A 14,775-nucleotide genomic window follows, 5' to 3' on the forward strand; every position below is an offset into this window, starting at 1 on the left:
GTGTCACTCTAAATGAAGGTTATTTGAGATCAGCTAATAGAGGCAGCAATAACTTATACAGATTTTTAATCAAAATATAACAGATCAGACTTCAATGAAAACACGAAATTTTTTGGTCTGTCTTTTTTACTGTTTTTTTGGACTGCCGATCTGCGAATCTATTGCGGCTATTTTCTGGCAATCTGCCAGCTTGGTTTCCTGAGTACTAGAGTCTTGAGTTTTTGATTTCGAATATTAATTTTGAGGTTGAGGTTTTCCTTATGGAGCGTACATTTCTAATAAAAATGACAGTCCGAATCTAACCTAAAGTAGTGGTCTATTCGAGGACTGGTGGTGATTCTGTGTATGTTATTTCTTTAGTTGTTTTAATTCCATGGAAGTCCACAAGCGGCTATTTCCGGCAATCTGCCGGCTATGTTTTTAATTTGCTTTTTATTTGAGGAATGGAAGATGAGAAGATATAAACTTCAACGCGGGTTTTTCTGCGAACGCGGGTTTTGTAAAATCCTGAGAAAGCCTAAGAATTAAGTCCTAAGGCATTAAAGTCATGAAATAGTTTATCTAATATATTAAACGAGTGGGTTTTAAAATAGGACAAAATTTTTGTATGTTTAAGGGGCCTTTCGGAGCGCATATTTAAGAGCCGCATTTTGCAGCATGGTTAAGCGAACATATCGAGAGAGGCCAATGACCTAAAAGGCTCAAAGTAGATGAGTGAGAGCCGAACCTGGAACCAAAAACTGTAATTCAGGTGCAGTTACCACAAGGCTATGAGGGCTTAAAAGTATGTTCGCGCAGAGGGAGGACTTAATGTCCTGCGTACTACGTGTTTCTGAACTGCTCTCGAACAAAGTTTGAGAGGTTTATTGTAAACGTGTGTCTGTTCTTTTGCAAAATTTTAGCTGTAAAGATTCTTCGCGTTTCTAGAACAGTGTTCGCTTTCAAGTGGTTTTTTCACGTTTTTGCTGATCTCAATTGCTCTCAATCTGAAATATGTTTACTGATAACACAATAGCGACTGTGAGAAGCGGCGGTTAGTGGCAGTGATAGCGGAGTTGGTAAAATGGAAGACTGCTTATCAGAGGTTTGTGGGTTCGAACCCGTGTCGGGTACCTTTCTTTTTGTGGCGAGGGAAATTTCTAATCTGCACCATGCTGCCTGGCGTTCGAGAGCAATTCTTGCGACTTTAATCGGTTTATGTTCCCATGTATATGTGTTTGGTGAGAATAAATAGCAATTCTCTTTTTCGTAACAATTTTTTCCTGCCTCCTTATCTTTGGTTTTATTAAGTTTATTTTTTAGAACGGGTTTTTTTGTAAAAACCGATGAATTTTTTCACGTTTTTGTTTTTGCTCAAACGAATTTTGAGCAATCATTCATTACACTTTTTCTTCATTTTTTTTCCGTGTGCTCTTGGTTTTTTATTTTGTCGTCATGATTTTTGTTACGACCATTTGACGTCACAGCCACTTTTTGTTCATTCGTTCATGCAATTTCAACTGAATTGCATGTGTGACGTCATTTTTCGCTCTTAGTGGAGCGAGTTTTTTTGTTCATGCCTGTGGTTAGATTTTTGGTCACACTTGACTTACCTCACTCTCAAAAATCACTTCCTCGCTTTAAAATTGACTTTTATTTACTTTAATTCAAAGATATAAGGTCAAATGGGTGTGTGTCACTCTAAATGAAGGTTATTTGAGATCAGCTAATAGAGGCAGCAATAACTTATACAGATTTTTAATCAAAATATAACAGATCAGCCTTCAATGAAAAGACGAAATTTTTTGGTCTGTCTTTTTTACTGTGTTTTTTTTAGACATGCCGATCTACGAATCTATTGCGGCTATTTTCTGGCAATCTTCGAGCTATGTTTCTTGAGTATTAGAGTCTTGAGTTTTTGATTTCGAATATTAATTTTGAGGTTGAGGTTTTTTCCCTATGGAGCGTACATGTCTAATAAAAATGACAGTCCGAATCTAACCCAAAGTAGTGGTCTATTAGAGGACTGGTCGTGATTCTGTGTATGTTATTTCTTTAGTTGTTTCAATTCCTTGGAAGACCACAAGCGGCTATTTCCGGCAATCTGCCGGCTATGTTTTTACTTTGCTTTTTATTTGAGGAATGGAAGATGAGAAGATATAAAAATTCAACGCGATTTTTTTCCGCGAACGCGGGTTTTTGTAAAATCCTCAGAAAGCATAAGAATTAAGTCCTAAGGCATTAAAGTCATGAAATAGTTTATCTATCTTATATATTAAACGAGTGGGTTTTAAAATAAGACAAAATTTTTGTATGTTTAAGGGGCCTTTCGGAGCGCATATTTAAGAGCCGCATTTTGCAGCATGGTTAAGCGAACATATCGAGAGAGGCCAATGACCTAAAAGGCTCAAAGTAGATGAGTGAGTGCCGAACCTGGAACCAAAAACTGTAATTCAGGTGCAGTTACCACAAGGCTATGAGGGCTTAAAAGTATGTTCGCGCAGAGGGAGGACTTAATGCTCTGCGTACTACGTGTTTCTGAACTGCTCTCGAACGAAGTTTAAGAGATTTATTGTAAACGTGTGTCTGTTCTTTTGCAAAATTTTAGCTGTAAATATTCTTCGCGTTTCTAGAACCGTGTTCGCTTTCAAGTTGTTTTTTCACGTTTTTGCTGATCTCAATTGCTCTCAATCTGAAATATGTTTACTGATAACACAATAGCGACTGTGAGAAGCGGCGGTTAGTGGCAGTGATAGCGGAGTTGGTAAAATGGAAGACTGCTTATCAGAGGTTTGTGGGTTCGAACCCGTGTCGGTTACCTTTCTTTTTGTGGCGAGGGAAATTTCTAATCTACACCATGCTGCTTGGCGTAAGAGCAATTCTTGCGACTTTAATCGGTTTATGTTCCCATGTATATGTGTTTGGTGAGAATAAATAGCAATTCTTTTTCGTAACAGTTTTTTCCTGCCTCCTTATCTTTGGTTGTATTAAGTTTATTTTTTAGAACGGATTTTTTTGTAAAAACCGATGAATTTTTTCACGTTTTTGTTTTTGCTCAAACGAATTTTGAGCAATCATTCATTACACTTTTTCTTCCTTTTTTTCCGTGTGCTCTTGGTTTTTTATTTTGTCGTCATGATTTTTGTTACGACCATTTGACGTCACAGCCACTTTTTGTTCATTCGTTCATGCAATTTCAACTGAATTGCATGTGTGACGTCATTTTTCGCTCTTAGTGGAGCGAGTTTTTTTGTTCATGCGCGTGATTAGATTTTTGGTCACACTTGACTTACCTCACTCTCAAAAATGATTTCCTCACTTTAAAATTGACTTTTATTTACTTTAATTCAAAGAGATAAGGTCAAATGGGTGTGTTTCACTCTAAATGAAGGTTATTTGAGATCAGCTGATAGAGGCAGCAATAACTTATACAGATTTTTAATCAAAATATAACAGATCAGCCTTCAATGAAAAGACGAAATTTTTTGGTCTGTCTTTTTTACTGTGTTTTTTTTAGACTGCCGATCTACGAATCTATTGCGGCTATTTTCTGGCAATCTTCGAGCTATGTTTCTTGAGTATTAGAGTCTTGAGTTTTTGATTTCGAATATTAATTTTGAGGTTGAGGTTTTTTCTTTATGGAGCGTACATGTCTGATAAAAATGACAGTCCGAATCTAACCCAAAGTAGTGGTCTATTAGAGGACTGGTGGTGATTCTGTGTATGTTATTTCTTTAGTTGTTTCAATTCCTTGGAAGACCACAAGCGGCTATTTCCGGCAATCGGCCGGCTATGTTTTTAATTTGCTTTTTATTTGAGGAATGGAAGATGAGAAGATATAAAAATTAAACGCGATTTTTTTCCGCGAACGCGGGTTTTTGTAAAATCCTCAGAAAGCATAAGAATTAAGTCCTAAGGCATTAAAGTCATGAAATAGTTTATCTATCTTATATATTAAACGAGTGGGTTTTAAAATAAGACAAAATTTTTGTATGTTTAAGGGGCCTTTCGGAGCGCATATTTAAGAGCCGCATTTTGCAGCATGGTTAAGCGAACATATCGAGAGAGGCCAATGACCTAAAAGGCTCAAAGTAGATGAGTGAGTGCCGAACCTGGAACCAAAAACTGTAATTCAGGTGCAGTTACCACAAGGCTATGAGGGCTTAAAAGTATGTTCGCGCAGAGGGAGGACTTAATGCTCTGCGTACTACGTGTTTCTGAACTGCTCTCGAACGAAGTTTAAGAGATTTATTGTAAACGTGTGTCTGTTCTTTTGCAAAATTTTAGCTGTAAAGATTCTTCGCGTTTCTAGAACAGTGTTCGCTTTCAATTGGTTTTTTCACGTTTTTGCTGATCTCAATTGCTCTCAATCTGAAATATATTTACTGATAACACAATAGCGACTGTGAGAAGCGGCGGTTAGTGGCAGTGATAGCGGAGTTGGTAAAATGGAAGACTGCTTATCAGAGGTTTGTGGGTTCGAACCCGTGTCGGGTACCTTTCTTTTTGTGGCGAGGGAAATTTCTAATCTACTTCATGATGCCTGGCGTTCGAGAGCAATTCTTGCGACTTTAATCGGTTTATGTTCCCATGTATATGTGTTTGGTGAGAATAAATAGCAATTCTCTGTTTCGTAACAATTTTTTCCTGCCTCCTTATCTTTGGTTTTATTAAGTTTATTTTTTAGAACGGGTTTTTTTGTAAAAACCGATGAATTTTTTCACGTTTTTGTTTTTGCTCAAACGAATTTTGAGCAATCATTCATTACACTTTTTCTTCGTCGTCATGATTTTTGTTACGACCATTTGACGTCACAGCCACTTTTTGTTCATTCGGTCATGCAATTTCAACTGAATTGCATGTGTGACGTCATTTTTCGCTCTTAGTGGAGCGAGTTTTTTTTGTTCATGCGCGTGATTAGATTTTTGGTCATAAGTGACTTACCTCACTCAATAAAAATGACTTTTGGACTTTAGAACTTCAGTTTAGTTTGAATTTGCTTAAGGTCAAAGGAGATTATGTGTAATAAGGGTCCCTAATGAAAAGGCTTCTGCTCAATGAATTTTAACAAGCTTTATAAGTTTATCGTTTAATTATTTTACAAAGCTTTTTGAGCGGCGTCGATAAATTTTTCAATTTATATCTATCTGTATCTATAATACTGCACGTAAGTCTATTCGTTGGCAGCTATTCCGGCTATCTGCCGGCTATGTTTCTCTTTTCTGTCTTTCTTCCTTCTCTCGCTTTTGTTCTTCTCTTTCTTTCCTTCTCTCGCTTTTGTTCTTCTCTTTTTTTCCTTCTCTTGCTTTGTTTTTTTCTCCTTATTCTATCTCTTTCTCTCTATTTGTTTCCCTATCTATTCTTTGTTTCTCTTTCTCTCGGTCTCTCTGGCTTTCCTTTTTTTTCGTTCTCTCACAGCTCTGTTCGCTGAACATATCGATTGTCCAAATTTGACGGATCAAAAAAATTGAGCATTTATCTCCCCCAAGAAGCGTGAGGTCAGAACACTACAAATCCAAGCGCTACAAACAGATTGAATCGCAAAAGTCAAATATCTGCTCTCCACGGTTTCCTTTGGTTATGCACAGGTTGAGTTTTATTATTGCTGCTGATTTGCAGTTCTACTTCGGTTATCCGAAAAATTGCTATTGAACTAAGTACTGAGCAGTGTTACTTGTGTTGATTAGTCTTCTATTTTTTTAAATATCAGTCGCACAGGAGAACAGTTGTTAACAGCGCTCCTAACGTTACATGTTTTACGTATCTTTTGTCATGCAGCCTAGCATAAAACACGCTTTTTGAGAGGCGCTTTACAGTCACTTTTAAGGTCCTAATCTCTACATGTTTTGTGCTCATTAAGCATGTCGCAAAACAGAAACAAGCCAGCCAAAAAAGCCATTGACCAAAATGATGCTGATGTAGAGAGGGCAATTGACAAATGCAATACGTAGCCGTAGCGTAAAGGATTATATCTAAGCAGTGGGCATGGTTTCGCGGCCGAGCTGGTGCCAATAATGGCTTAAGTATTCTCAGGCCAATAATGTGTTAGTGTTTTAAAACCCTGCTGTCTGTCTGTCTGTCTTTCATTATTTTTCCATGTTCTTTTATTTATTCCTTTTATATAAAATTTAAGTCGCACTTGAGCCCAATGATTAATAGTGCTCCTATAAGGTTTTTAACGGTCCTTAAACATGCTGCCTCGCTTAATACACACACACACACACTCACCTTATGAGAAGAGCCTTACTGCATTATTTAAGCTCCTTATCTGCTTATTAAGCACGCCGCACAGCAAGCACTCCAGAAAAGCCTTTGACCAGAAATTTGCCGATATAGAAAGCGCAGTTAAAAAGCAATACGCATTGGCAGCGTAAGAGTTAAGACCTATGCCTGTTAAGCGAGGGCCATGGGTTCCTGCCCGAGATAGTGCCGTAAATGGTTAATTTTCTTGGGCCAGAAAATGATGTTTTGTTTGATACCCTCCTGTTCGTCTTTCTTTCACTGCAATTCTTATCTTTTTCAAAATTATTTGTCTCTCTTTATGACATAAAATTTATGTAGCTCCTGTGTGCAGTGTTTAACAGCGCTCATATTAAGTTTTTTAAAAGTGCTGCCTAGCGTGATACACACACACACACACGAGAAGAGCCAAAAAAAGTCAGTGACCGCAATCTGCTGATGTTCAAAGTTCAATAGACTGTAGTGATACGCATCGGTAGCGTAACGGATAAGAGCTATGGCGAAGCGAGTGGCGTGGGTTTGCGGCCAAGCTGGTTGCCAAAATTGACTACAATATTCTTGGCCCAGAAATTGGGTAATTGTTGTTTTTCATCCACTCCTGTCTGTTTTTCCTTCTTTTTATGTCTTCAATGCTTCTATCTGTTTTAAGTTTTTTCCTTCTTCTATATCTTTTTTTAAAATGTAAGTGGAACGTGCGATGGTTAAACAGCGCTCCTATTTTCACTTTTTTTAATGGTCCTTAAACATGGAGCCTAGCGTAATACATGCCCGAGATAGTGCCGTAAATGGTTAATTTTCTTGGGCCAGAAAATGATGTTTTGTTTGATACCCTCCCGTTCGTCTTTCTTTCACTGCAATTCTTATCTTTTTCAAAATTATTTGTCTCTCTTTATGACATAAAATTTATGTAGCTCCTTTGTGCAGTGCTTAACAGCGCTCATATTACGTTTTTTAAAAGTGCTGCCTAGCGTGATACACACACACACACACGAGAAGAGCCAAAAAAGTCAGTGACCGCAATCTGCTGATGTTCAAAGTTCAATAGACTGTAGTGATACGCATCGGTAGCGTAACGGATAAGAGCTATGGCGAAGCGAGTGGCGTGGGTGCGCGGCCAAGCTGGTTGCCAAAATTGACTACAATATTCTTGGCCCAGAAATTGGGTAATTGTTGTTTTTCATCCACTCCTGTCTGTTTTTCCTTCTTTCTATGTCTTCAATGCTTCTATCTGTTTTAAGTTTTTTCCTTCTTCTATATCTTTTTTTTAAATGTAAGTGGAACGTGCAATGGTTAAACAGCGCTCCTATTTTCACTTTTTTAATGCTCCTTAAACATGGAGCCTAGCGTAACACGTGCGTTTTGAGACGCGCTTTACCGCTATATTGAAGCGCTAATCTACACATTTTTGCCCTTATTAGGCATGCGGCATAGCAAAAACAAGCGAGTGACAAACGCAATTGTCCAGAAATTCGCTGATGTAGAAAGGGCACGAGACAAGTGCAGTACGCATCGATATTGTAAGTGGTAAGACCCATGGCTGTTGAACGAGGGGCAAGTTTTCGAGCCGGAGTTGGTGCGAAAATTCTATTTATTTGAATGATTTTCTTTTTAATAGCCGCACAGCGATAGCTGGGGCTATTACTGGCCTTCTCTTGGTTTTTTTTATTTCGTCATGATTTTCGTTACGACCATATGACGTCACAGCCAATTTTTGTTCATTCGTTCATGCAATTTCAACTGAATTGCATGCGTGACGTCATTTTTCGCTCTTAGTGGAGCGAGTTTTTTTGTTCATTCGCCTGATTAAATTTTTGGTCACACTTGACTTACCTCACTCTCAAAAATGACTTCCTCACTTTGAAATTGACTTTTATTTACTTTAATTCAAAGAGGTAAGGTCAAATGGGCGTGTGTAACTCTAAAGAAGGTTATTTGAGATCAGCTAATAGAGGCAGCAATAACTTATACAGATTTTTAATCAAAATATAACAGATCAGCCTTCAATGAAAAGACAATTTTTTTGGTCTGTTTTTGTACTGTATTTTTTAGACTGCCAATCTACGAATCTATTGCGGCTATTTTCTGGCAGTCTGCCAGCTATGTTGATGATTTTTCTGGTCTGCTAGTTTTGTAAGAAACGAATGAAAGCTGGGTAGTTGTCAGTCAGCTGTCGTGCCCTACATAACATCTCTTGCTCACCTCTGCAAGCATCCCTAAGCCACAGCTGGCCACTACCGAAGCTAACCGCTCGCCGGTCGCTTGCGAGAGAGAGAAAGAGCTATTCGCCCGACGTTAGTCGGTTATGTTAAGGTGATCATTGAACTTGTTAATAGCCCTCCTCATCTTCTCAGCCGGCTATTATAGCGCTCCTATTTTTTTTTACAATTCAAAGAATTTGAATTGTATTGGGGCGCTGTCTTTTTTACGACTCGAAGAGGAGTATTGGAGAAGTCCTTTTTTTAATCATTTTTATTGGAGTGATTTTTGAAGCGGGAAATGAAACGCGTGAAAAAATGTGGAGTGATTTTGGCGCTGAACAAAAGTGAAGAGCGGAGCGAAAAGAGGTTTTTGTTCATACCGCTGTTTTTGAGAGAGCAAGAAATTGATGTGTGAAAAAATTTTCTCTAAGCGAGCAAAATTTTTTTGTTTACGTGCGGCATTTTAAAGCAGTTTTTTTCATTTATTTTGTTTAAGAGTTTTGGTTATGATTTTTTTTAAATTTTAGGCTGGTTTCAGTAGTGGTTTGAAGGTTTCTGGAAATTGATGATTTTTTTGATAATTCGGAGGTTTTTAATGTATTTTGCTGATTTTCGGGCTAATTTTTGCGTTTATGAATTTTATTATAACAATTTTTTACAGTTTTGTGGGCAAGAATCAATTTTTGGTTGAGAAATATGACAAAAAATGGCGAAAATTGGAACTATTTTTCTTAATTTTTTGCAGTTTTTCGGTTTTTTTCCTTTTTTTAGCTAAGTTTATTTGCCTATTATGACTTGCCTATTGTTTTTCGAGCATCTGGATACCCTATAAGCTGAAGGGAATTTGTCTTTGGATTTATATGTTTTTGAAATAAAAAAAATAGTAACTTTTTCCAGTTTTTCAGTGAAATTTGTTTTTTTTCTTTCATGAATTTATCCTAAAGTATTTTTTTTCAAAATTCACGAGTGGTTTTTGTAAGTACTAGTTGTTTTGATAAAGTTATTTTGGCAGAAATAATTTTTTCGGGACCTCAATTTATAACGAAATTTGATCCGATTTTTTATCATATTTTAACAGATTTGATTTTATTGTTTTTAATTTTTTGTTTCATGACTTTGTTTCAAGATAATCATAAATTAGTGAATGCACGTTTTGTTTGATGAGTAGTTGGATGGCGTTTAAATGGATTTTCACTTCGAGTCGTTTCCGGAATTCTTCCGGCTATTTTTTTTAAGATCTGTTCACATATTTTCATGATTTTTGAAGTCAAATTGGAGTAGTGATTTTGGTCACACCGAAACAGGAAGTGGAGCGAAAAAGCGAGTGGTTTTGCGGCGTGAAATTTTTTCGCTCTAAATTTAAATTAGAGTGAGAAAACGGTGTTTGAACAAAAATTCGCTTTCTCGCTAGTGGTTTTTTGTTCACATTCGGCAATGTCACTTTGATTTTTACTGTTTTTTCGATTTTTTGGATCGTTTTTTTTTCTAAATGCATTCATAGTCCGTTTTAGGTCTAGTTTTCTGTTTAGTCAATGAAAATGCTTTGAATTGTACGTCAGGACTTGTCCTGCTATGTTTTTTTACTTCGTCGAATAATAAAATGCTTCGCTTTACCTCATTTTGCCGCTTTTTCAACATTTTGCGTGATATCTTTTTGACTTCTCTAGGCTAGTTTCTCTCTTCTCTCATTCTGCTAAAAGTGATTTTGAACAACAGTTGCTCAGCAAAGCAATTGAAAATGAACAGAGTCAGTATAAGAAATTGAAGTCAGAAATAGAAACGGGATAAACCCGTAAAGCCCAATTTTAGATGCCCGCTATTTGAACGTCGTTCCTATAAGTCTTAGTTACCATCTCTAATACTTATTGGTATTGATAGTAGCCCCTGTAGCCCCTCTCTAAGAAACAGAAGTACGTTATGTTCAACTATGAAATGCCATCAAAATAAATCGGACTTAAAAAATGTTTTTGTACAAAAATCTTTTTTTTTCAATATCTTCTATTCTTTCAATCCCAATCATGCTTATTGGAATCAACGGCGGCTATTTTCCGGCAATCTGCCGGTATTTTTAATATTGTGCTCTGCAATTTTGCTGGTAAGCTGCTGCTTACTTGATAATAATTTGTTTATTTACTTTCTCAGGTTCCGCCAAGACGAGATTCGTTTCCAACTGTGCCTCCAGCTGGAGCTTTTGGGGGTCCTCAACCTGCTGCAGCGGCGTCTCAGGATTGGCTGGTTCCGGTGGCGTCCAGGAACAAATATCGACAGCAATTTATGATTACAGAGGGAGGGAAATCGATAGGACTCATCGACTGTAAGTCACTTGGCAGTACTTTGTACTTACGCTCAAATATTTTTATTCAGATAAAACCGAGGAAGTCGACAGCAAAATTGAAACTTTTTTATGAACACCGAAGATCGTTCTGCGTCAAAAATTGTATCTTGCTAACATTTTCCTACTAGTGTTTTTCCTGGGTGGTTTGATAAGGGGGATTGGTACCGGCTGTGGTTCCAAGAGGAAATGTTCCAACCTAATCGAAAACCAATTTTTCGTCCATGAGAGGATAGACAAGAACAGTGGGCGTTGATTTGGTTAATCAGACAATAGAATAAAAAGAGTTTCATACTCTTCTAAGTTCATAACCCACATAGAAAAAGGACTTTGCTATACGTCCTATTAAGCAACGATGCTAAAAATGCTCGGATTATTAACTTAGATTTCAAACTAAGAGTTCTAACTAACTTAAAGTTCTAACTAATAATGAAATATATTGAATAAAAATAAAAAATCTTTCATTTTTCAGATCTGTTTTTTGTTTTTGTTTTTTAAAATTTTTTTACTAAATGTTTTACTGGTAAGATCAGAGAGCTGCACCAAACCGTCTCTCATTTGTTGAGGATGTATTCTTTTTGAAGCTCAGAATCTGACGAAGTAAGATTTAAAGATTCAAATCAGTCTAAAAATTTTTTGCTGTTCATTTCCGTCTAAAAAACGGCTCGAAAGCGTTTGAAACGTTTGAAAAGTATAATTTTAAGTTCTAATATAATGAAAGAATTATGCCAAATAGTTTGTGCTCTTGACGGTTAAATTTTTGGGATTCAGCTAGTATAAGTATGAGGAAATTGAAGTCGTGAATTCAAAATTAATCGCAATTCCCCCGTCCCCCAGAAAAGTTATACAATTTTTATCCATTGCTAATGCTGCAGGCAAAGGCAAAGAATGAATTTTATGTATCAGTTGTTGATTAACCTCATTTTCTAATGCAAAGAATTTGGAGCTCAATTTTTCAGTTATTTAAAATATTTAACAAGTTTCCCCAAAACAACTTTTCCCAGTAGCACAATTTATATTAATTAACTTCTCTATAGCAAGCACTTATAAGCTCTAAAGAGCGATTCATTGGATTATAAAAAAAAATTAATCCTCCAATACAAAAAAAAACTTGGAACAAAAAATTGAAAGAAAATTTTTATAAATTTGTTGCATTTTTAAATCAATTTTGTTACTTTTTAGACTGCCATTCTGAATTCTTTTTAATTGCTCGCAAACAAAGTTTGTAGCAATTGTATTAGTCCTGGAGTCTTTTTATTCGATTTTTCCCATAACTGATTTTTCGTCGGACACATTGACTTTTCGTCCTCAAAAACGGGATAAACACATAGCGCTCGGAGGGTATTAAGTTCTCTTAGAGCCCGAAGCCTTACTATACTCTAAGAAAGCCTTACTATACTGCGATTCACAAAAACTGCTTTAATGAAAAATTTTTATGGTGTGTAGGGCGGTTCTTAATCTTAAAACCTTGTCAACCGCAATCGGTTATGTTTTAAATTTTAATTACATTTAACAATTTTAGCTGATTCTTCTTCGAACATATATGAAGTTTTTTTGAGCCCTGCTTTATGTGACCAATGTCCTGAAACCCAAATCTCTATAAATTTTGATTTCATTGATGGAATTTGGTTACGCAAAACGTGGAAACAAGTTACTGATATCATGAAAAGGGCTGACATCTTCACTATAATATTCACGGATAATTATCCGCCTTTTTGAGCATGTAATTGGCCTGACACTTTGTTGTCGAATTTTATCTGTAACTAATTTAGATTCAATTGTTCATGTGAACAGTTCTCTGGATGACTGTAAAGCCGCTTATTGTCTTCTTAATCCACTAATAGTATCTGGAGGTAATTTTCTGAAGTTAATCACCAACTAGGCTTTCTTTCATTTCGCCTATTAGATACCGTAACCGCGGGAATAGGGTGTTTTAAGCAAGTTTGAACAAAATTAGCCTAGTGTCACCCGTTTTCACACACGCTTACAACTCTAATCTTAAAACATGGATCATTAAACCCCCCCGGTTCTCAATTTTTCTTCGAGAAAAAAACAAAATTTTATCGATTCAATTTTTTCGAGCATTCGGTGGTGTCCGGTTTTGTATCATCGTTGCAAAATGTACCTATCGCCTAAAATTGATTTACTATATGGAAGCCGCGCTGGCATAAAGTTCCTATTTCCCAATTATTTGGAGATTTGAAACATGTGCCTTAAAAACAGGGCGTTTATATATGAGCTCTGTAACACGAAAAACGAGTGTTGTACTGTTTCAGCTCAAGAGGCACGCAATATTTTGGTGAAGACGAACGTCGACAAAAATGTCTTAGCCCAAGTCTGGTTAGTTTTTTTAGAAAATTATAATTCGCTCATTTTCTCGTGAGTTCAATCCGTTTCATCAGAATCCGCTTCATTGTTTTTTTTTAAATATTATTGTTCTTGACTGTTGCATATATGTGATGCGTGAACAATGCTTCAATTTGCTGCCATTTTTAGTTTGGAGAAGAACAGACTGCAATGCCTGAGAACCGGATAGGCCCGCAAATAACAAACGTTTCTTGATGTCTAAAGAGATCTCTTTTGTAGGAATCTGTCTAGTTTGCGAAAGCAGGCCAACCTGAATTGCGATGAATTCACTCTGGCCATGCACCTGTGTGACTTGTTCAAATCAGGACAGCCTCTTCCGGGTACCCTGCCTCCGATGCTCGTACCACCCTCTTTCAGGTAACCGGGTTCTTTTCTATCGTTCGATGATTTTTAGCAATTCGTAAACTTCTTAATTTCTCTCAAACGAAGTTTGTATCAATTATATTAGTCCTGTCGGTATTTTTTAATGCGATTGAGACCCCCTTTCCCCTGTTGACCCCCCCCCCCCCCCCCCACCGCGCTGTTACCCCCCAACCCAGTGTTGCCCCCCATCAGCCCCCGGTGACCCCCCAACCCCCCTGGCTAGCTACTGACGAAGCCAACCGCTCGCCGATCGTTTGAAAGCAATTCGCCCGACGTTAGTCGGTAATGTTTATAAGCTGAAAAATTTGGCGTTATTTGGCCCGTCGGCAAGCTTGACTTTGATCAACATGTGTATAATAGTTAAAGTGAATTCTGCGAAAGATTGTAAATACCGGGCGCCGAAGCGCTAGCATTTTTTATTTCCCGAAATTTTTTTAAACTCCTTTAGTTAACATGAATAAATTGTGATCATATACATTTCATGATGGAGCGCTTTGTGCTTTTTGTTTTTTAATGTGCCCAAAACACAGTGGTGCGAAGTCCATATTGAAGAATTCTTTCTGATTTTCAAAGCTGCAAGAACCTAATTTTTTGTGCTCATGTCAGAAATAAATGAAGTAGAAATAAAGAAGAATTGTGGAAGACCACCAATGAATCCCACATTTTTTGCTATTTCATCGCAAAATCTCTAAACCCGATGGTCGGGGGATGAAAACTATTTTCTTTGGGTTGAAGATAATTTTGACGTACATTTTATGAAGAAAAATTAGGACACCAGAGGAGAAATGTAAGTTAAGCCCCAACAGCTGGTTTATTGATTGGTTTAATTACTTTTTAAAATGCTCCCAGTCGAAGTTTGAAACAATAATTGTACACTTGTATGACTTTTACGCAGAATTTTTCTACCTCTTTTTCAGTCTGCTTCGCACATATGCTTCTCTCAACATACCTACCCTCCCCCCCCCTCACGCCCCCCCCCTTCACAATCCCCATAATGATTTTTGAAACACCTTCAATATTTATGCTATGCAATTTATTTTTTCGTTTGTGTTGTTTTCGATTTCTAATTTTTAGGTAGAGTGCCCTGGAGATTATATTGACTTGCCGGATCTATACAACATTTTGGCTTGAACATTTTGACTTTTCGAATGAATTTTTTTTGCGTTTTTTTGTATTCATTTACAATTTTAAGCGGCAAACACATGAAGTTAAATGAAAAGTGCGCCAAAATTCTTTAAATTTCACCTCTTGAGTGAGTTTTCACTCTTGACTTTTTGATATTTTGCTCAACCTAAA

General features: G+C 36.9%; 1 protein-coding gene across 4 annotated transcripts in view; it reads left to right on the forward strand.

Annotated features, from left to right (window-relative positions):
• Window positions 1–14,775, forward strand: part of LOC142356370 (intersectin-1-like) — a 119,506-nt gene that overhangs the window by 5,017 nt on the left and 99,714 nt on the right. For all 4 annotated transcript variants that reach the window (XM_075408299.1, XM_075408305.1, XM_075408317.1 and 1 more), the window contains exons 4-6: window positions 10,560–10,731; window positions 13,026–13,089; window positions 13,336–13,473. In XM_075408299.1, the coding sequence (XP_075264414.1) occupies window positions 10,560–10,731; window positions 13,026–13,089; window positions 13,336–13,473 (374 nt within the window). The remainder of the gene's footprint in view (window positions 1–10,559; window positions 10,732–13,025; window positions 13,090–13,335; window positions 13,474–14,775) is intronic.

This window comes from Convolutriloba macropyga, chromosome 2 (assembly GCF_964194025.1).
Source record: "Convolutriloba macropyga chromosome 2, txConMacr16.3, whole genome shotgun sequence".
NCBI classification, from domain to species: domain Eukaryota; kingdom Metazoa; phylum Xenacoelomorpha; order Acoela; family Convolutidae; genus Convolutriloba; species Convolutriloba macropyga.